The sequence below is a fragment of the Gnatocerus cornutus genome, chromosome 5 (assembly GCF_029298725.1).
Source record: "Gnatocerus cornutus isolate USDA-ARS CGAHR chromosome 5, icGnaCorn1.1, whole genome shotgun sequence".
NCBI lineage: Eukaryota > Metazoa > Arthropoda > Insecta > Coleoptera > Tenebrionidae > Gnatocerus > Gnatocerus cornutus.
This window is the reverse complement of record NC_142237.1, coordinates 17899750-17921354: the sequence shown is the minus strand read 5'-3', so window position 1 is coordinate 17921354 and position 21605 is coordinate 17899750. Positions and strand designations below refer to the sequence as shown.

General features: G+C 34.0%; 1 protein-coding gene across 7 annotated transcripts in view; it reads left to right on the top strand.

Annotated features, from left to right (window-relative positions):
* The first annotated feature begins 1851 nt into the window (after positions 1-1851).
* Positions 1852-21605, top strand: part of LOC148175308 (breast cancer anti-estrogen resistance protein 3 homolog) — a 28531-nt gene continuing 8777 nt past the window's right edge. Inside the window, exons 1-5 of one of the 7 annotated variants that reach the window (XM_088035276.1) lie at positions 1852-2086; positions 5205-5317; positions 12766-13050; positions 13101-13179; positions 21544-21604. In XM_088035276.1, the coding sequence (XP_087891402.1) occupies positions 2085-2086; positions 5205-5317; positions 12766-13050; positions 13101-13179; positions 21544-21604 (540 nt within the window). In that variant the 5' untranslated portion in view covers positions 1852-2084. Of the gene's footprint in view, positions 2087-5204; positions 5318-8251; positions 8519-10610; positions 10773-11930; positions 12031-12648; positions 12678-12765; positions 13051-13100; positions 13180-17728; positions 18090-21543; position 21605 lie in introns of those variants that run through there. The other 6 variants (XM_088035278.1, XM_088035277.1, XM_088035279.1 and 3 more) reach the window with 6 other exon arrangements.

Below are 21605 nucleotides of genomic sequence, written 5' to 3'. Positions count from 1 at the left end.
TGGCGCATCCACCAAAATTACAAAAAAAAATATTCAAATACAAAAATATCTGGAAAAAAGTCATAAATTTCTCAAAACTACATTATAGGCACAAATTCATAAAAAATATTTCGATTTGGATGTTGTATCTGTGAATAGTTTATAGCTCGAAAATTGTTTCTACTGTTAGAAGTGCTATGCCAGTTCGGTTTTATTAAAGCCTTAGAAGTGTTTATCTGGCATCGAAAATGTTTTTAATTTGTACCCAAATCCCACAAAGTTTAGTTCTATGGCGCCATCTATCCGTCAGAGTTCCAATTTTAAGCTGACAGAGTGTAAGTAAATAGTCGTTGCATATGTTCACATTGTCAAAAAGTGAAACAATGTTTTACAAAACTGATAAAATTAATGGATTCTAAAATATTTAAATAGTTTAATTATTTAATTATTGTTTAGAATCTCATGTAATACATATTTACAGAATTGTAGCTAAGATTTAATACTAATAAAAATTTGTATATATTTATTTATTTTTTTTAATTTTACTTGTTAAAGATTATTTTTGTCTTTTGTATTGTTCTATTAAGCGACATCTAGTGGCGACTGGAATATTTAAAGTTTCAATCGATACAAGGCTCTGTTACAGTTTACAATATTACGTCACAAATATTTGAAATAATTTTACAACCATCGATTAAGATTTCAATTCAAGCGCAAATTATTTTTGCTACATTGTTTGACATAAATATTTTAATCTTTATAGACAACCGGATTTTTTGTTGCTTAAATGAAACACCAAGAGATGTCCCCACTGAGTTTAAGCACAAGTTTTCTGTAGTTTTTGAATATTTTGATCGAAACTCTGATATTTGAGAAATTACCCACTCCTGAGAATAATAAACAATTTAATTTTCTTTGTGTTCTTGAGTTAAACGGTTCAATCAAGTACGATGATTGATGCTCTGGTCTAATTACATACCGCGACTAAGGCGCTTTGAATTTCAAGCTACACTCTCGCGTGGTAATCACTTTGTTTTCAACCCTATTATGTAAATTACTCTCACGCAAAAAAAGTGCAGTGAAACAACAAGAATCGTTGCGTAAATCTTTGGAATAAATCAAAAGGAAATAATTGAGTTTCTTGGAATACTGGAATACACGTAGTGATTATTTTCTTGCTTTGAAAACGGTCGCACATTCTTTGGGTAATATAAAACACCTAAACAATGGAATAAAGTAATCCCTCGGCGGTATGCAACCTTGGTATTGGTATACATTTTCAGTGTGCAATGCTAAATATTAAATTTCACAATTGATAAATTAACACTTGTCATCTGTTTCAATTTGTTAATAAATGTCATTAATCTACATGAAAAATTCCCCTTTTTATGTAAATCGTAAATCACAAGCAGTTTATGCCGACATCAACTCAGCAGCGGCAACTTCATTACAGCTCGTAAAAATAACACTTTGTTTATTTGTAACTCGTATGTCTTTTTTTGGAAATGCAAATACAGAAATGCCAGTTAATTATGGAAATGCTCAGATCTTAAGATTAATTATTATTGCCTTTAGCAATCATCGGATTAAAGACAACTTGTCAAAGAACCATTTACAAGAGACGACATAAAAAATAAAACATGAATAATAACACGTCTTTTAGTAACACCGCCTTGATGGACAACCCCATCAACTTCAACCACGTTAAAATCACTATTTAAATTAATTTCGGTTGGCTTCTTTACGACGCGAATCCAAGGCGATGCCATAAAAATCCCTCCAATTCTCACATACCATGAAAGAAGCTGACCGGTACAATTACTTTACAAGTTTCATTTTCTTCATCACGGTACAAACGACCTTGTATAAGATTATCTCGGATGGTGCATCTTTTCTTATTCTTAGTATGGTCAGTGTTTAACTGAGTAGCTCGCGGCTAACCTCTTAGCTGTTATTCGCGTGCAGACCATACAAGAATATAGTCTGAATGTTTGTTTTGAAAAGTAGAAACACTGTGAAGAAATAAAATAACGATCAAGTAGAAATGTCTTTGGTGATGATAGGCTTGGAAATGTGTATGTGATCCACTTTGTGCATGTCGTGAAATGTAAGTAAACCAATTAAATTTAATCGCAGCTAATGGAACGATCCCAAAACATTTATCGCGAAGCTACTTGCATTTTTTTAATTACTTAAACCGATATAATTTTAGTAGTGAGGATTTTAAGTTGTTTCGATAAAAGGCTTTAAATTGAATTCTTTTTTTCTGGTTTTAATGAAATTTTTGAAGAACAACAGTGTTATCGAAAGTAGTCTGTTGTTCTTGTGACTAATACCGCAAGAAGTCGATTACGGTAATCACAGTGAGTAATTTGTGGGCAATGTAACGTCTGCTGGGAAACCGACCAAACAATTCCAATTACAGTTTTATCAGGGAAATCGTACTAAAATTACAGAGACCACAGAGTATGCGGACCAATTTGTAGTTCTTTGATTGTTCTTGTTGATTGGTATTGGTAATAACAGAAAAAAATCAAATTCTCGGATGCTCGTAATTAAAAAATTGTTTAAATAGCATTGGCAGTTTAAAATTCTTATGTCTCCAGTAATAATAATGGACTAGACTAACAGGAAGTAGCAGAATTACTGAGAATAGCAGAAATATTTCTCACATAACAAGTATGCGTTTAAAAAATCAACAAATTCCATTTTTTTGACACTATACCAACTCTTTTGTTTTATATACAGTATGTCCCCGGATTGAGTTCACAAGAGGTAAAAAAAGTTTATTTTCCATTTTACAAAAAAATGACAAATAACTTTTTTTGCTTATTTCAAAACAGATAAATCTGCAATTAAAATTTCAAAATTTTTAGTTTTTACTCTTAAAATTAATTTTTTCATTATTTTTATTTATTAAATTTTGTAATCGTATTTAAATAATAGCAGGCTGTGAATTCACAACATCAAATAGTGCGTTAAAGATTAAAGAAAAATTTACCCAATAATTTGTAAGTATTAAAAAATTGAAAAAAAAATGCAATTGCATCCTTAACAATAATTGAGAAAATTCCAAACAGTCTTAAAGAATTACGAGTTAGAATTGAACTATGTGCTAAAACAGGTAATGGGTCAATCAAATAGTGGAAATAAATAGTGGTTTGTAAGGCACAAATTTTATTCCTTTGACATTTTTTGCAAAATAAAAAATAAAAAAGTTCTTCGTTATTTTTTGTTTTTTTTTTTTCTATTTTAAGAACACAGCTTGATAATATTAGAGTTTTAATTAAAGATTTATTTATTTAAAATTAAGCAAAAAATATTATTTCTTTGTCATTTTTTTGTAAAATGAAAAATAACGTTTTTTTTCCTCTTGTGAACTCAATCCGGGGACATACTGTACATATTTTAATATTTAACTTTATTGTGTATTTTTTACACGTTGGTTCCACTGTGTATCGTAACAAAATTTTTAGTTGATAACTTGAATTATAGTCAGAATTTTAAAACTTTGGTTTAACTCTACCTACTTTTTGGGTCAATTGAATTTTAGCTGATAGTCTGCTTTACTCTGTAACATTTTGATAGTTCATTGATATTTACCCGAAGCCGGGGTAGAAATATCCACACTTTAGAAGACAAAACACGATCAAAATCAACGAAAATTGAACGATTAATTAAACTCCCCCAAAACTACAAATCTTCTTGACAAGTTTGACACCAGAGTTGTCAAATTTTTTATTATGTTGGGTAAAGGAGGCTAGCCATTCCTTGATTCGACAAATTCAAATCGTCATTTGTCCATGTGGGCGGGGTTAAACCAAAGTTACAAAATTCCGACTATAATATTTCATTTAAACCAATTTGACTGGTCTTTTTTCAAGTTTGATTTATACATACTTTCATATAATTTTCAATTTAAGCAAACTCTTTCTAGTCTACTTTTTTGTGTAGAATCATCTCAACCATAATTGAATTCTCTAAATTTTAAAGTTGTTCGGAGGCCGTTGGTATTGGAAGAAAACGCGGGCTTTTTCCCTCAGGGGTAAAAAACTATTTTTTCGACTTTGCGTTAACAATACATTTTTCACAATAAAGAAAATTGTTTCTATTATATCGCGCAAAACAGTAACTTTTTTTAGTTATGGTGGCTATGTTATTATGCCACTCGAACGTTGAATCAAAATCTCAATAATCAACACCATCATGATCAGGAAAATGTGGATTTAGGAATAATGAACCATAAGAAAGGCAAACGTTGTAATACCTAATTTTGCAAAATTAAGCAGAAAACGTCAATGATTATTTGAATTAAAATTTTGTTAGACAATTTGCATTACTTATGTTTTGTCACTACCCGAACTGGTCAAAAATCCTTAAACGAAAATAATTTCTTTCAAATTTATTTTTTAAATTTATTTACAATGCAATGTAGAAAAAATAGTATATTACACTCATTTCATATGATTACTTGTAGCTCTCATTCTATTCAACTCATTCGTGCTACAATACTCGCCTTATCAAATTATGTAATAATGTAATATTTTTTTCTTTATTCAACCTACAACTTGAAATATCGTTCTCACCTCTAAAAATCACAATTTTCTTTGTAAATCAGAAGGCTGTAACTATCTCCCCCATTATCTTCGCCATATATGTCTATGTATAAAAAAATATATTAGGACTGTAAAACCTGTAGATCTCACAGCAATAATTTATTCCTTATCAAACATTTAATCTTCTATCGTGAATCCTTATTTCATTTTTTCCTCAGCTACCTGTTTCCCTCGTTAGCATATCTTCTCCAGAGACACTGGCATAATGATGTTGGTAATAAATTGAGATAAAGAAATGTTTTAATTTACCATAATAAAACTACACAACAAATTGCTAATACATGCATGACTATTAAATGAACGTACGTAGATTTATTTACACTTGCTGTTATAATTCTACATATTATTTATCGTAATGTGTTTTTAATCAATAACCGAAGGCGATCATTCTTTATCGCGACATAAAAATGTAAAATAATTACAAAATGCGCTCTTCAATGACCCGAATCAATACCTACAATGCTAATTGCAAACAAATCACCATAACGCTCCAGTTTCTACAAGAAAAATGGTGTAATTCACCACCCACCGAATCAATAAATTATTCATTTCGGTCCTGCAGGTAAACGACATCTGTATCAAAACAATTAATCGTGATTTGTTGTGCAGGAGTGGTGAAGACAGTGGCGTGCGTGACATCTGGAGCCACGTGGGTGCACGAAACACGTGGGCTTTTTCCAGTTCTTCGCATCACGACCATCTAGCAGACATCTCCATATCAGGTAAGATCGCCATTGCTACCGATTCCTCGTATAAGTAAAGTTCGATTGTGTTGAAACAATAACGAGATATTTGCATGTTTCTAGGTGCTTTCTCGCCTGATCTAGACATGACGTTGTTTGCTTTCGTTGTAAATCGTTCGAGATATTTTATGAAATTTTCAACATCAAAGTTACATTTTAAACTTCATTATTAGCTGAGTTTGCTTTTCTCACAAAATCTTCAGTCTCTGTACATACTCGGAAATCTAATTTGCATATTCATGGGGCGAAATTTGCACTCTGCATTAATAAATTCATCGATTTTTATATCTGCACCTGTCGATGACTTGTGCAAAGTTTGTCTTGTCAAGGACTAAAACATATTTAAGAAAGTACCGGAGAGATAAATTTACGATTTTATAACACACATGATCGGCTCCTGGAAGGTAATTTATAGAGTTTTAATATGGAATAAATGTAGGTGCAATTTTAATTAAATTTTATGAACACTTTGTAATTAATTCAAAGTCAAAGTTAAATTTACGCAGGTAAAGAAACCAGTTCTGCGGGTTTTGGTCCATTAATGGTTGTTAATTTTTTTTCACCTTGAAGTTAAACCGATCGGGATTATGACATTTTATTGCATTTTTGTTGTTGTTTTCGACTAAAATTTGCTAATAGTTGAATATCGTGTGTTGCACCAATCCATTTAGTAAATGTTTCGTGTAATTACTTTGCTTCACTAGATAACAAAACCATTGAAAATTCGAAGACTAATGGATGTGGATAATTTTTAAAGTCACAATGGTAGTGTAGGCGTCATTTTTAACTATTTGGGCTTACATTTATTATTAAGGTTAATTAATTCTCTTATCAATCGAATCAAAAGTTTACCTGTACTTGCCTTTCACCAATCAAACTTCTAACAGCTCGTCGATTATCTAAATTAAATTAAAACTTTAAACTTCAGTGAACTTAATCAACGAGGAATAACGGATCGTCTCATGAACCCCCAACTTTCGTTTATAAAGCCAAACTTAACTCATCTTGCTTAGTTTTCCTATGGCTAATGAGCGAATTTTCACATAAATCCAAATAATCAAAAAAACTGCAGAAATTTTGCAATACAGAGCATAAGATTCTGTTGCATATTTTCCGCTCTTTTTAGCCCTGACATTTTTCCCAACACTTGGCAAATGTCGACTACGAATTCCTCGTTAATAATTTAATAAAACGCGAAGGAGTGTCTGTCCTGTATTAATTATCTGATAATATCATAACCATAACCAATAACCGGACGTTGGAGCACAGATAACGGTGAAGATCTCAAACATCACATCTCGAATAAAAAAGAAAGAACAAAGAATGTAACAATTAGTTTCTCCAGTGCACCTGCTCCAATCGTGTAAAAAGTAATGTAAGATTATTACTTGCAAGATTGCGTTGGTGAGACCAGGTGAAGCTCGTGGGCAGCAATAATAGCACAACAGGTAATGTAGAAGTGTGGTTAATGAGTTTTGAGAATGAGTTTCTACATTTGGTGTCCTTGCTGATCTAACTTATCCTGGTGCTAAATTATTGAAGTAAAGTAACCCCATTCGACCACGAATAGATTACATGGCTTAATTAAGCGCAAGTTGTAAATTAGAGTAGGTGTTGTATTACCGGTGTCAATGTTTTTGTTGAAATTTAGTCCGGGAGGTGTCAAATAAAAATTATCTCCTCTTGTGTTTGTCAATGGAAATGTAATTGGCCGACGATAACTTTTAATGTAAAAGTAATAGTTAATAATAAGAAGAGGTTAAGGTCAAGAGAAGGTTATTATACTTAATTGTTTATTTATAGACATGACTTCCATTAACTCGTTTTTGTCTAAGCTCTTTGAAAGTAATAAAATTTACATACTCAGAATATTACAAAGAATGTAAATTGAATTTTGTCATTCTTGCCGTACGATAATTGAATTAGAAGGCAGCTTTCTGTTCTTTAAATTACTTAATAAGTGTAAAGTGATTTGTTTGGCTTTTGATTTAACCACATCACATAAAGAAACATTATATAATTAATTTAAATAAGTGTCCCGGTGTGAAACCGTTAGATTTTGACTGTCTAATTGTAATAAAATTCCTACGCCAGTAGTAAAATTTGAACAGAAAGACAAAAAATTGGACCGTAAGTTAACATGTTGAATCAATAAATTCGTCTAACGGATATTTGTGACATAACAAATTAGGTTTCGTTAATAATGAACTACCCACATGGTCACAAACCAGTAATTGAGTTTTATACTTTCAACACATGAATGAAGTGTGCGCGTAACGGGTTTGCAGAAAACTTATTTTTATAGTGGTTGTGGAACAGATTGCAGATGTTCATTGAACAAAATTTTGGAAGAGCTTTGCAAATTATAATTTTATTACGTTGTCTCCAATGTTTTTAATTGTTTCAAACATTTTTATTCTGTTAATCTTCCTTCTTCTTCATTCTTTATAAAGGTTTGACAATTCTAGGCATTATTTTCAACTTCTTCTTGCTAAATTACATATTTTAAGATTTTTTTTTGTTTTTTTAACCTTTATCATCTTGAATTCCTCACGGATAGCTTCTATTTTAATCCCTGCATCCTTTGGATCTTTTGCTATCTTTAATTGGTCCAAACTGTTTTTTTTATTTCATTTTATTTAGATTGGGCTTTGCTAATATAAGCCGGTTAACTTCAACATAAATAAATTAAATAAAAGCTTGTGGTCAATTTAACACCTCCTCCATCCCGAGTCAACGCCCCAAAACCGGCCAATAAATAAATCTCTTTATTATTGAACTTGAAAAAATTGGTACCCTCTCTTATCTTTTATCTCCCACGCCACAATCTTTCGAGATAATCCTAAATTATTTACATCGTTTATGTACCAAGCGCGCTTAGATAAGTGGCCAGTGATAACGTAGCGCGTTCTGTATTCAACAGAAGAACGGTACGAACAAAGTCGGCGGTAAAATGTTGAAAATCTGACGGGGGACTTTTCATTAATATGCGTCCTTGTTGACGTAGTCGTATTATAGCTTGTTTATTGCCATCATGTTGCAAGTTGTAAACTTCAGTAGTTTTAACAATGTTCGCCAATAGATCGGTTGTCGGTGCGCTACTTTCGATTTTTAGTGCTAACTGAAGACTCAGTTTGTGTGATTGTTTACGTGAGAAGTGAAGAGTTTATCACCAAGGAGGTTGTTAATTGTTAAATAAGTAGTTGACCATGCCACAATGAAGTGATGTTTTGGTGGTTTTCACCTCCGAAAAATTAATTTTTAGAGTTCCGCTTTCGTAACAAATTCTTTAATTTACACTTTTTAAAGTAACTTTGCAACTCTTGCGTCACTAATGAAAGGTTAGCTTTGAGGAGGCTGTTCTAATCTAAGTATGTAATCATACATTTATGGCCCCCTTTCAGAACAGCAATGTTGCAGAACGGTACTGTTAAATATTTTTTTTTTGGTACTGATAAGCGAAATTACTTCACAAGGTTAGAAGCTTCTACTTAACCCAGTTATTTCCGTACACAAATCTGAGGTATAACCTCGCTACCAATCAAGGTAAAGAGAATTGCCCAGCTTTAGTAACACATCTATTGTCCTTATTGAGGTTGATCAATTGCTGATTCCAGCTCAATTTATTATAATTGAAAACTGAGAGCATCATATTAAAATAGATTTTTGTCATCAACACGCCCATTTTGTTTATAAAAATTACCATGCAACAACACCCACGTTGGTTCTCGATGGTATCAGAGCAGTGGGCAAGTAGAAATTTAGATGTATTGAGGTAGAAACTCTTCTTATCGGCTGGTATAAAGAAACTCATATTGTCGTGAAATCTAAATGTATGCAGACTTCTAAGAATGGCTAGTTTGTGTCGATTGTTTATGGGTGGAATTACAATATTGCTCAATCTGGTGGGTAATAAATTGCATAGTTTTCCTATACTGCCTGGAATTGCAGTGAATTATTTATTCACGGCAGGTAAACAACATTGTATTGATTTTTTTCGTAATTAAAAATTCTAATTTCACGTACGATCAAACTGAAATTATGCAGCAATTAATTAGGCACCAAATTAACACAAACGTTGGCGGAAATATTTATATACTAGAAATATTTAATGGGAGCGCTCACCAAATATTGGAAACTCTAAAAATATACAAATTTTATTTGTTGATTTCGGCAAATTTGGTCACAGTCTAAATATTTAAACAAGTTTGGCAGTGTCGGGGTAAAGTGTTTTCAAACGGATGATTCAATGGGTAGATAATAATAATAATTATTTGGATTAATAGGACAAGGCAGATAAAAAAAATACCTACTTATAATGAGTTTATATACCTTGTATCTTTATGAGCTTTATTTGTGATATTCTAGAAGTCATGCAAATTTTAGACTTTCCCACCTCCCGTAAAACTGTGGCAGTCACCTTATCTGACCCGTTATCTCAAGTCAATCGTCCTATTTTTACAGACCGTAAAAGCCATATTTATCATAACAATACAATAAGACATTTGTTCCGAGAGCCGATAAACGGCGCTACCGTAGGAGGTTTGTTCAACAAAAGGTGTAAAAACCAACAAAGAATCAGTGATTGCTGTACAATAGCACGTAACCCGAGTGAAAACATCGGCGATAAAATCCAGTACCTCATTCATCCACGATTTCGAGTGAAATGTAAATTTTGTTGGAAAAAACGCCAGAAATGTAACACTTGCCCGGAATGACTGTGAATGTGCACAGTAAGACATCCACGTTTCAATTTCCAGGACTTTGATCTTTTATTTACCACCAAGATACGACAGATGGATGTAGATATGCTGGTCTCTGGTTATTATAAATCCGGACCATTAATATAAATTATATTACAAGGTTATCAACATTTAGCCGACATTTTCCTCACGTAGAAACGATCTTGATAATTTATAGAGTCATCGAGGATGACATGTGCCCCAATAAAAAATCAAAAACACGTCCAACCGTCACACCAAATGCTACCTCCCATGTGTCCATCACAAAAGGAGGGGGCAAAACCTCTCTTCCGGTCCTCATAGGACCAGAAGAAATGAACTTTTCATCTTGTAACTTTATACTTCCTCCGCCTAAACATCAAGTCGCATCTTAATCCTATCTAACTGCATCTCCGTTCTTAAACAGACCGCGACTTGGTCACGTTACGTGAGCAAAATCTTATATCTCGTGCGTTGGCGGCGGTGGTGGCGGCGCGGTTTTTGTTTATAATAAACATCACGTAGTTGTGGGTGGTCAAGTGGAATTGTTTCATTCTGCAATGTTCAATAATCAAATGCAGGTCTTGGACGTTGAGTGTTATCTAATCGTTGTGTATTTTAGATAATGTGCATAGTGAGGGTGCAATAAGGAAGTGGGTGAAGTGGCATCATGGGGAAAACTGCCAGCAAGCCGAAAAAACGGAGGGATTCCAGTATGTATCTCTGAATTTCGTGCCTTTCATTAAATAATGATAATGTCGCATCTGCTCAATGATTGCAAGACGAACTACTTTAGATTTACGTCACGATATTGAAAGAAATAAATGACAACACATGCTTAAACATCATTACTGGTTTATTAATATTCTCTTTCGAGCATTTGACACGAAATCAATTTTTTATGCAACTATCAATTTCATCTGCCAGTGCTATCAATTCTTTGTATATTTTCAGCTATTAACTTTTAATCAAGTCAGCGGCTCTTTCATTATTAATGTTAATATCCATCAATGTTGCTATATACAGTTACTTTTGTCATGCAATAAGTAATAGCACGAACATGTGATTTATCATTTTGCACATTTAAAGTGGCTTGGTTCAAAGAAGGTCGGTTTTGAAACGCTGAGAATGTGAATTGTTGGGAGGCCCCCTGTGAATGCGCGGGAATTTTTATTCTGGCCACTACGTGCACTTTTTTATTTCAATGAATTATTGCTAAGAGTTAAAGAGGGCGGAAAGTTTTTTGCTAAAGTGAAGAACAATGTGTGCCACAAAAGATTATTTTAACTACACCTACACGTTGTAATAAATTATTTTTCATTTTATTTTTATTTCATTTTTATTCTAATCGCTACCATTGTGTCAGGCAATATCATGAATCATGTTAATGTCATAAATGAAGTTGAAAGGTCAATGAGTGTAAAATTTCTAGCAGCGAAAAAAAAATCGTTTTTAATAGATCAAAAATTTTGGGTATTCGAGAATGCCAAAATTTTTAAATACATATTTCTAAAACAAATATACTACTATTAATAATTTAATGATTTAGTTTTAATTTAAACACTATCTAATCACAGTTTTTTACAAGTTCTTTCGTGTTTAAAATGATCAGCAGTAGTTTCAATCATTTTATGACATCAAGTAGCTTATCTTGATGACGCTTTTTACATACCTATCTTTAGACGCTGCATCTGAACTTTAGAACCATTGCGCAACTTGCACAAATTTTAAACTTACAAATATTAAAATTACAATTATTATTCTAAATGAATTTATTCCATATCAGTTAATTAGCATTTACCACCAACAATAATAATCTCACAAAATGTATTTTATCTACACCTATGCATTACTGATAGTGTCAGAAAAATAGTTATTGACAAAAATAATTATCAGAAAATCAATAAATGTGTTTACTGTGAAACGTGTAAATGGATCAACCAATCGAATGTTCAAAGATGTTGAAAAGAAGTGAGTATAAATTAGAAGAAAAATCAAACATGACAAAATGAATACAATAACTCCACTGATTTCCTTATCAGCCAAAAATGAGGTTAGACGTTTCATTGTCTTTTGCCCTGAAAAGTACCTTGTTTGATGAAGACAGTTTTAAAATAAGTTGAACATTTTTATGATTTATGAAACATATTTTATCTACGTGTTGCCTAGACGAAGTTAATTAGGGACGTACTGTTCAAATTTAATGAGCAAGTAGAGCAGGAATGAAGAAGAGAAGTGAATCAGATTAAAATGCAAAATTTTGTAAAGGTATTACTCTCTGCATACGGACGGAATTAGAAGAAATAAACTGACGTATTTTGATACGCTTATTTACATTTTTACGCATGTTTTTTCTACAAATCCGTGTGTAATGCAGCTTATTCATTATCATATTTCACCACATTTTGCAAATATTTATTTAAATAATCGTCACAATGAAGTGATTTTCGCGATCCAGCTGGTGTTCTATCTATTTTATAACCCCAAAATTTTATTGATCGAGAAACTCCACGCAAAACTATATCGTTATCTACAAATGATTCAAAAAATAGTCTGATTAGATGCATTCGGTTATTAGCTTCCGACTAGTCTTGACACCATGAAAATATTCGGGCGAAGTAAGCAGTAAAATTTAACTCAATATGTACATCCGCACAAAGTTTCAAAAATATTTAACTTCCTGTTAAATCCACCTTTATTTTGCAGACTTATCTTGGGCCCGGTTCGGTTCTCTTCCTCTACGATCGAAATCTCGCCTCAAATCCAATGCTATTTCCTCAACTGACAATAAAACCACGAAGCATATTGACGTAAACCAGTGGCTGAAATCGATGGATCTCCATCAATATGAAAGCATCTTCCAGAAATTTAACGGCGTCGAGGATTTGCTCGAGTTTTCCGAAGCCGATCTTAAAGACCTGGGCGTGAAGATTTCGTCACATCGCGCTACAGTTATTAGCAGTCTGACGATTTTGAGGGCGAAATATCATGGTAAGTTTAATGGGAATGAGGAAAATGGAGTGGTATTGTTGAGTTTACAGGGAATTTTAGAAAACAGCCGTCGATACGTCACAGCGTTGCGGTGGATAAGTCGGTCACTTTTGCGGAGCATGAAAAAATGTAAGTAACACTTTTGTTTTTGTTTCCGTAGAAATTAGCAGCTTCTAATTAAGGAAATAAGACTAATTTTCTGTTAAAGCAGGAAGTACCTATATTAGCAAAGAATTATGTCACGAAAGTAAATGTTGTGTTTATAAACAGCTGTGTATATCCAAATCGGTATTTGCATGTTGAAATCAAATTTTGACCGATAAGAAATTAGTGATGAGGTTAGACAAAGACGTCTCGCGAATTTTTGAGAAAATGTTGACAATTTCCGCTCTCGTCACGAATTTATTCATATAAATGATAATTCTTAGAATTTATATGACTTTAAAGCTAAAATGTGTGAATGTTGGAAATAAAATATTCTGACTCTAAATTAACACTGACCGTCATGGGAAAAGAGTAAACTTTTTTTAATGAGTTTTTAACTTTGGACATTGAGGGACTATCACAAACTTAAAATTAACACTGAAGTAACCCAAATCGATATCACATCAATACGCATAAAGTCGTCTTTCTACCATCCGCTGAAAAACCTTCATTATAAATTTTTAGCTTTCGATGGCCTATCTCGCACTTTTCCTCGCAAAGAACCATTTTTTACCCGTTAACTTCACTGTTCCATCATTCCGATATTGATGCGGCGAATCAAATGAACTGTAGATAAGTGCACAGATTGATTTTATTCCTTTTGCATTATTCAAAAAATTCCTTCTAGCGTAAAGCGCTGAAGTAGTTAAAAAACACCAAAGATAAAAGATGACCGCATGAAGCGAGATCTTCCCATCACAGCGGCATTAAAAAGTCAATTACTTTTTAATTCTTTTAAGCCAACTTTTAAAAGAACGAAGGGGAATTTTAGTGGTATCGATGTACTTTTGGTTTCGGGTGTTTTAGGTGAAATGCATACCACAGCTCGTTTACCTCTACGCAAATATGACGATGAGGGCTGAGATAAGCTCAAAGCTCGGACTTAAAAATACGGCTTTTACAGGGTATTACGTTTGATAAAAACTAAACTGGATAAGCTCGAGCAACGTTTTAATTTAATTACCTGGCATAACCATAAAAAAGAAGTTAATTTGCAGTTTGGTTTAATTCCCAAAAAAAAGGTCGAGATACTAAACCGCAACTTTTTCATGTTTTATGGGACTGGTCGGTTTTCAGGGCTTAGAAGATCTAAATAATTAATATCCTTTCGGTCATCGCTACATTATAAACCCTCGCCAGAAAAAAACGAGGAAATTAATAGACGCTTTTTAGCATCTGCTCATTTATTTATCCACTTTAGAGCCGCTTCACGCGACGCAACATTTTTTATACTATTTCTTGAATCAAATTTGATTACAAAAATGATAACATTTCTTAACTTCACGACAGTTATACGAAACCGTTTACGTGTGTCGTTTAGCAACCACCTAAAACTTCAATCGCTTCTAATTACGTTATTTGTTGATATACAGGAAGAATTATGACACTTTTGGATTCTGTATGAAATTTTGCATAAAATGAGTACCAATAACTTAAGTTTGCTTCACAAATAAGCAAGATATGGACCGCAATAAATTTTACATAGTTTAAGCAGGAAAATAGTTGACAAGTCTTTGTAATTATTGGCTCAATGAAAAGTTAGTCAAAAGGGTGAACGACAGACTTAATTAATATCCTGGTCAGTACGTGATTTGTATTCACAATTATATACTAATTAGTTGCAACGTGGTACACACAAAATGAGAAAAGTTTGCAGGCTGTGTCTGAATGAGGTGCATAACAAACAGAAGTTTGTGGAGCAGTGGAACAGACGAGGCACTAACTCAGCATAATAATTTCTCTGTTATAAACTTACTGAAAATGTTTTCGGGAGGGAAAGTATCGGATTTAATTCCATGGAAATGTTTCATTTTGAACGGATAAGCAAGGAATGGGGGCAAGCGAAAATGAGTTGTTTGTGTTTTCGCATGTGGGAGGCAACTGCATTTTATGAAAGATGCAAAACGATTAATTTTTACATTTTCCGCACACTGCGTTCAAAATTGATAAGATAAGAGGTGATATTTTGGGTTGCCTATCTAGAAAAGTTGTTGCAAAAGTGAAACATTCAATGTTGCAGCTCCTCCACGAATTTCCGTCTAGTGTGCACATCTAAAATACTTTAAATTTTATTTATTGTTTTTGTCATCTAGGCGACATGATAAATACGTCTTTTCCCCCCACATAAATCAGAAAGCAGGGGAAGGTGTTTATCCCTTTCTTCCCGAGTAAACAAACTTTTCCACTGCTATAATTCCATTATTCTGACTCTAAATTTAGTCTTAATCTCTCAACTTGATCAATAAATAAGAAATTAAATGGCTTATGAAACCCACCCAGCTACATTAATTCGAAATTTTAATTCTGAGAAACGATGCGACTATAATGTGAAATTACCATAAATGCACGACTATCATGCATTAAAATAATTTATCATTTCGTTGACGTTTCGCACATCTGTGAAATGGGCTCAAAATTGTTAACTACCGCCCTGTTTGGAGATATTAAGGGTCGATCTACAAGCTCGTATTGTTGGAGTGAACACATGGACCCCCTCGTTTCACTACAATGGGAACCGACGTGAGGGTCACGCTATCAGATGAGAGCCCTACTACCATAGTAATGATGAAAATGTGGCTGACATCTTCCTGATAGAGCACGTGTTCTTGTGGATATAAATCACCCCGGCAACTTACGTTATAAATTCGGGATTGAATTTCCAAAAATGCTACTTGTTGTAATGATTAATGAATTCCGGAGAAAAAATATGCAAGAGACTGGTAGCAATTCTAGTAAACGCCCACAAGTTGTTATCCCATGATGAAAACAGCTCATTAGTTATCTTAAAGTGGCCAGTTCCGCTGGAATCCTTACAACACAAATACACGCATTTTCTTGTGTTACAGCGGCAAATTACACACGTGTTTGGATTTTATGAGGCAGCTTTGAGGCGAATTGTAAGTGTCTTCTTGTACGTACATGAAAGGGGAATTATAAATTTTGCGAGTGTTTCAGTTGCACGATCTAGCAACTTCTAAATTATATGCTGCTCTCTCATTTTCATTGATTAAAATTTCAAATTACGAGTGCTTGTAACGGGGCACTTATGGAGACTCCTTTAAAGTACATAGGAAATCATGAGTAGCAGCAGGAAGTGGAATTTGTCACTTTAGATCAAAAGGGGAAAGTTTTTGTTTGTTCGCTGGAAGCTTAGTGAACTTTCTTCTGGTTTGCCACTTACTACCACTTATTTATGCAAAACGCCACTTTCCGAAATTTCAATTGAAATGTCGCAGACAATAGTGCTCATGGATGGAGCGAATTTATTGCTGAATACTAAAATAGATTTTTTGGGTTCTCACTCTGGAAATTTTTTGCAATCAACTGATGATCGGATTCGCTCCAAGTTGCTAGAGCACGAATTTTCAAATTTGCTTAATATAGAAAAGGCTTAAAATGACGCAAATACTTAACAAAACTGATGATCGGATTCGCTCCAAGTTGCAAGAGCACGAATTTTCAAATTTGCTTAATATAGAAACGGCTTAAAATGACGCAAATACTTAACAAAAATTGAGAAAAATTAGTCGGTTTGATGCAAAATGCAAGTTTAGAAAATTCAAACGGCAGATTTTCTAAAAAGCCCATAAAACTTTTCACAAACATTAATAGAATCACAAGAATCTAAATAAATTAGGAAAATCATTTTACAATCTCCGCGAATATTATTTTAACAGATAATCTCCAAGAATTAGGCCAAAGTGACTTTATTCATCATCTACATTATCAATGTACCGACAGACTCTCAGAAGAGCATTTCCATCTTGCTAAAGATTTTAATCCTATTAACGTGAAGTTGACTCATGCGTAATCTTAATTTTATGGACTACACATAAACTCGAGAACTTTTGAATGCACCGCATTTTATTCCGCAATAAAAAATATTTTATCAGAACACAAGTGACTAAGTGGGAATAAAGAATTCCCCAGTAAAAATAAAAAGCCTGCCAACTTCTCGAGGTGAAATAAAATTCCTTGCAGACCAAATTGACATTATTGGTAGAAATGAAAAACGCGACTGATTTATTTAAAGGTGCGTACATTCCACTGTAAGTTCCGTCCAAATTAATTGGCTTGAAACTGTATTCATATTATAATAAGTTTTCTACCAATTAAAATATCCGAGTCGGCTTAAATTTCTTCATTTTGACCTCCAAATAGCCATCACACGAGTATCGTCTTAATTTGTTTAATTGTCGCGTGAAGCGGAGCCCCAAAAAGCGCCCGAGCCGGTCCTGTCGTAGGTACCGGTGGTCCTCGGTATGAATTACGACCACCGGGCCTTGCACCTCGTCGCAACGTTTTTTTTTCTCTAATCCAACTATTCAGAGAATGCCCGAGAAGAGATTTTGCTTGTAGCGCCAAAAAATTCAAAAACCTCCAAGGAAAAAAATACAAAAAGGGTGGACCTTTATTTATATTCTTCGGTGGCGGCTGCGCCCTCGGCCAAATCAATAATTTGGGGCCTTGGAGCGGTGGGGGTGTGTCAAACGCACACAGTGTATAGTGGTAACGAAATCAAAGATAGAGCTAGCTTCAGCCGCCTTCGCGTACTCGGACCGATGATGATGGACTTCGGGATTAATTAATAAATTAGTAGTGGCATGTGATGGGATAAGAACTGTAGTGAGTGTTTACTTCAAGTGAATTTTGATGTCCCAGAGATGTTAGTGTTAAGCAAAGATGCTCATTAAAGCGGTTTAATTAATGGCTGGCCAATTGGCAACAGCTAATTATCTGTGACAGCAATGAGAGCGTACCAGAAGTGCTTCAGAATGCTTTGAAGTCAAATGGACCGGAGTGAAACTAAGCCGGGGGTCAACGGTTTTTTTAGGGTGAGTAAACACATCCCTTTCTGATTATCACGAAGGTTCTTGACCGATTTATCTTGAACCAGCGATACCAATAATCAACATCCTTATAGATTCACTCAGTTCCATGAATCTCAAAGAACCAGAATTTTCATTATCACAATTCAATAAAGTTTCTCCCGTAATTGAAGCTGGAAGTCTCTGGAATTCTGGCGACATTCCAGAATTTGAAATGGATGCGATTATACCTTCGCCTGTAATGAGAGGGAACTGTTTGTTTGATAACGTTTACAATACATTAAATTTGCCGTTTGAATAATTCAACCGTTTCTCATCTGGTTGAAGAGGAAGTTGAGATTCCGACCATTTATTTTTACGTTTTGGAGCGGTAAAAGGATTTATAAATACTTTCAGTTTCAACGGAAGAACCGCGGGATAAATAAAGAGAAGAATGACCACCCACTAATGCTATTTATCGCGGTATACAATACTATGCAATATTTTTATACAATTGACATGCTTGTGAGACTGTTAATTACCATAGACTTAAACAACACACGCTAAAATCGAACCAAAAGAACGGGTCCTTCGAAATTTATTACAATAATAACTTTGATTGGATAATAACACTGATAGCATAGATCACTTTCATAATTTGTTCCCTATTATTATTGGTTATATTACCAGTCAAATTTCGGTCGATCAGCGTTCATTAAGTATTTAGATCGGTACCAAATGGCAGCTCATAAATATTCAATTAGAGTGCTTGAGAGCTTGGAGCAATTAATTTGATGCCACGAAAAAATCTTCAGGATTCAATGACATGTTGATATTAGTCTGTTCATATTAACACTACCAACAAGTTTTTGTGGTGTTCGAATGCAGCTAATGTCTCCAAAGAAATTGAATAAATTATAAATTTCCGCTGTTGGTATCAGATTTTACTAAGTAGTCCGGGAAAAATCTGTTTTTGTGTTTTGCTGTTACTGAACTCAAGAAGCAGAAGGAATTATGTTGAGTACACTAGCAGAACAGTCTGAGATTTGCAAAATTTGAGTATTGCTTCTCTAATTTTCAAATTATTTACCAAAATTTCCGAATCAAACGACATTTATGAGTAACATGTCAAAAACAGTGATCAATATTTTTTGCTTACCACTGTTTCAAACTGACTCAGTTCCTTCAAGTTTCCAAATTCTCTGATTTGCCCGTTACTTGATCAGATTAAACTCAGTAACTAACTTCTACCTATAAATCATCGAAAGTCAAGTTTGCGAATTAACTGAAAACAGATTTGCTATTCACGTGTCTAACATATCACAAACTAGCAAACGAACTTTGATATTCGTAAATTCGTAAAATGTAATAAAATTTCTAAAAAATGTAATTTTGATATTTTTAATGGTACAGTAACGAAATTTAACTACTTTTTTACTGTTGATATGTTTATTATTAAGAGACACAAATGTTTATTGAAATATCAAACAATAGAGAGTTTCATTGGAGTCGGATTAAAACTCAAACAAAAATGAAAAGAAATCGTTTTTGAGAATTTTCCGCAAAGCCGAAAGAAACAAAACCAGAACTGCCACCCACACCTCTGCAAAATCTCTAATTACTACCTTGCCAATTTACATTCACAAACCGCCCGACATGCCTGCGGTTTTTCGCGACAATGTAATTACTCTGTTACTGCCTTTTTGCCACAAAGTCATAATTGACGTTGAAATTACTAAAACCGAGCGGTTTACATGAGTAAAACAGTTCCATTGAATTCCGCACAAAATAATCTAATAACGCTCAGGTTGGTAATCAACCGGACCGAAATTAAGCACAATAGGTCTATATGAATTATTCTAATTACTTGAATATGGGGCTAAACACAGTAATCTGTGGGAAAGGTCAACTACTTCCGTCCCATCGATAAAGTAATCCAGAGATTACAAACTTGAAGAATTGGGTCAAATTTCAGTTCATGTTTCATGAAAGCTTAACGTGAAAGTTGTTGAGGTAGTTTGATGTGATCGGTATAAAGAATCGTCATACGTTCAATTAGTTGCAACTTACCCAGATTTAAATTTATACCTTGACCAAGTAACTAGAAGTTATTGTTTTGCCCTCCTTTTGCAGATAACAATCTGAAGCGGAGCAGACAAAGAGAATTTTCTAAAGGAAAAAAAAGACCGTTGTTGAAGTGCTTTTACGGCTAATTACCACATGTCTAAATGATCCGACTTCCGTTTAATTTCCTTGAGTTGATAATAATTAATTAATAAAGATCAAAGAACAATTATGCTCTTGATAACGCAACTCAAAGTAGCGGAACGAACGAACTATAAATATTTGATTGCACGTTTCCTTACTTCAAAGATTCATGTGTTCTCACACTTCATTACTTCACTTGCATGATTAATTTTAATGCAATTACACGATCACAACAAATCATAAGTTTATTATGCAAATAATACGAATCACTGGCTTTTATCGCTCTGTCGTGTATAATTAACGGAAATAAATTCTCAGAATCTCAGGCAGACGTCTGCAGATAAAAGTGTCTTTCACTTAATTACTTAAAAAAGCGACGATACGCACTGGAGGGTGTGAGAACAGATTCAGTGCGTAAATAAAGGAACTGCCACTAGGTCGTAAAGTCAGGAATTTCCGATTTATTTTATTTATTTTGGTTGATCACGATTTTATTAAGGCGAAATGGGAAGTTTGGTGTGTCGATAGTAGGAACGTTTTCCCTATTGCCCCGAAACGAAACAGTTAAAAACCAATCACTCCAATGGTGTTTATAGAAGGGATGAAAGTTGCCAAACCGCCCTAAATCAGAAAAGGAGCTTCAGGGCGAGTCACGTAGGGACCCTTTGACCGATAATCCACCTCCGAAACAAAATAATTTAGGCCCAAAGTAATCTAAAATTGAAAAGAGTGAGAGCGGTCGCTTTTATTTATTTATTTAAAGTTTACACCTGTTTGGGGACTCTCCTTTGTTGGCACCGCGTGTGAGTCATAAGAATGGGGCTCCCTCCCGAGCTTTTATGTTTTATGACGTATTAACCGGCGTTAATGTTGAAGGACTATATAAAGGTTTCATTAAGTTTCAACCACCCTCGGCTTAATTTCAATGGTAATGGAGGAGTTCGAGGGACTAAAAAATTACCCGTTTTTTTCCTAGATAAATCACAACAAGCGACCGTGGAACTCGGAATCGATTTCGTGCGTTTTAATATCTTTGATGTCTCAGCGGATAAATATTCCAGACAAAAGAACAAACCAGCCCACAATAGTTTCCTCTCCTAGTGGTGCAATTATCTACTCAGACGTCAGGACATTACAACCGTAATGAAGCTTTTGTGCTTGATGTCTGAAGTGATTCATTACAAAGAGGAGAGGATTTCAAACACATTAGTTTTAATCAACCATTAAGACCTGGAAATGCGCATCCAAGTGGTAATTTGGATTTTTGTTGCAGATCGGATCTGAGCACCATTTATGAGCCCATCCAAAGTAAAAGTCTGAACAACCTCATCATGG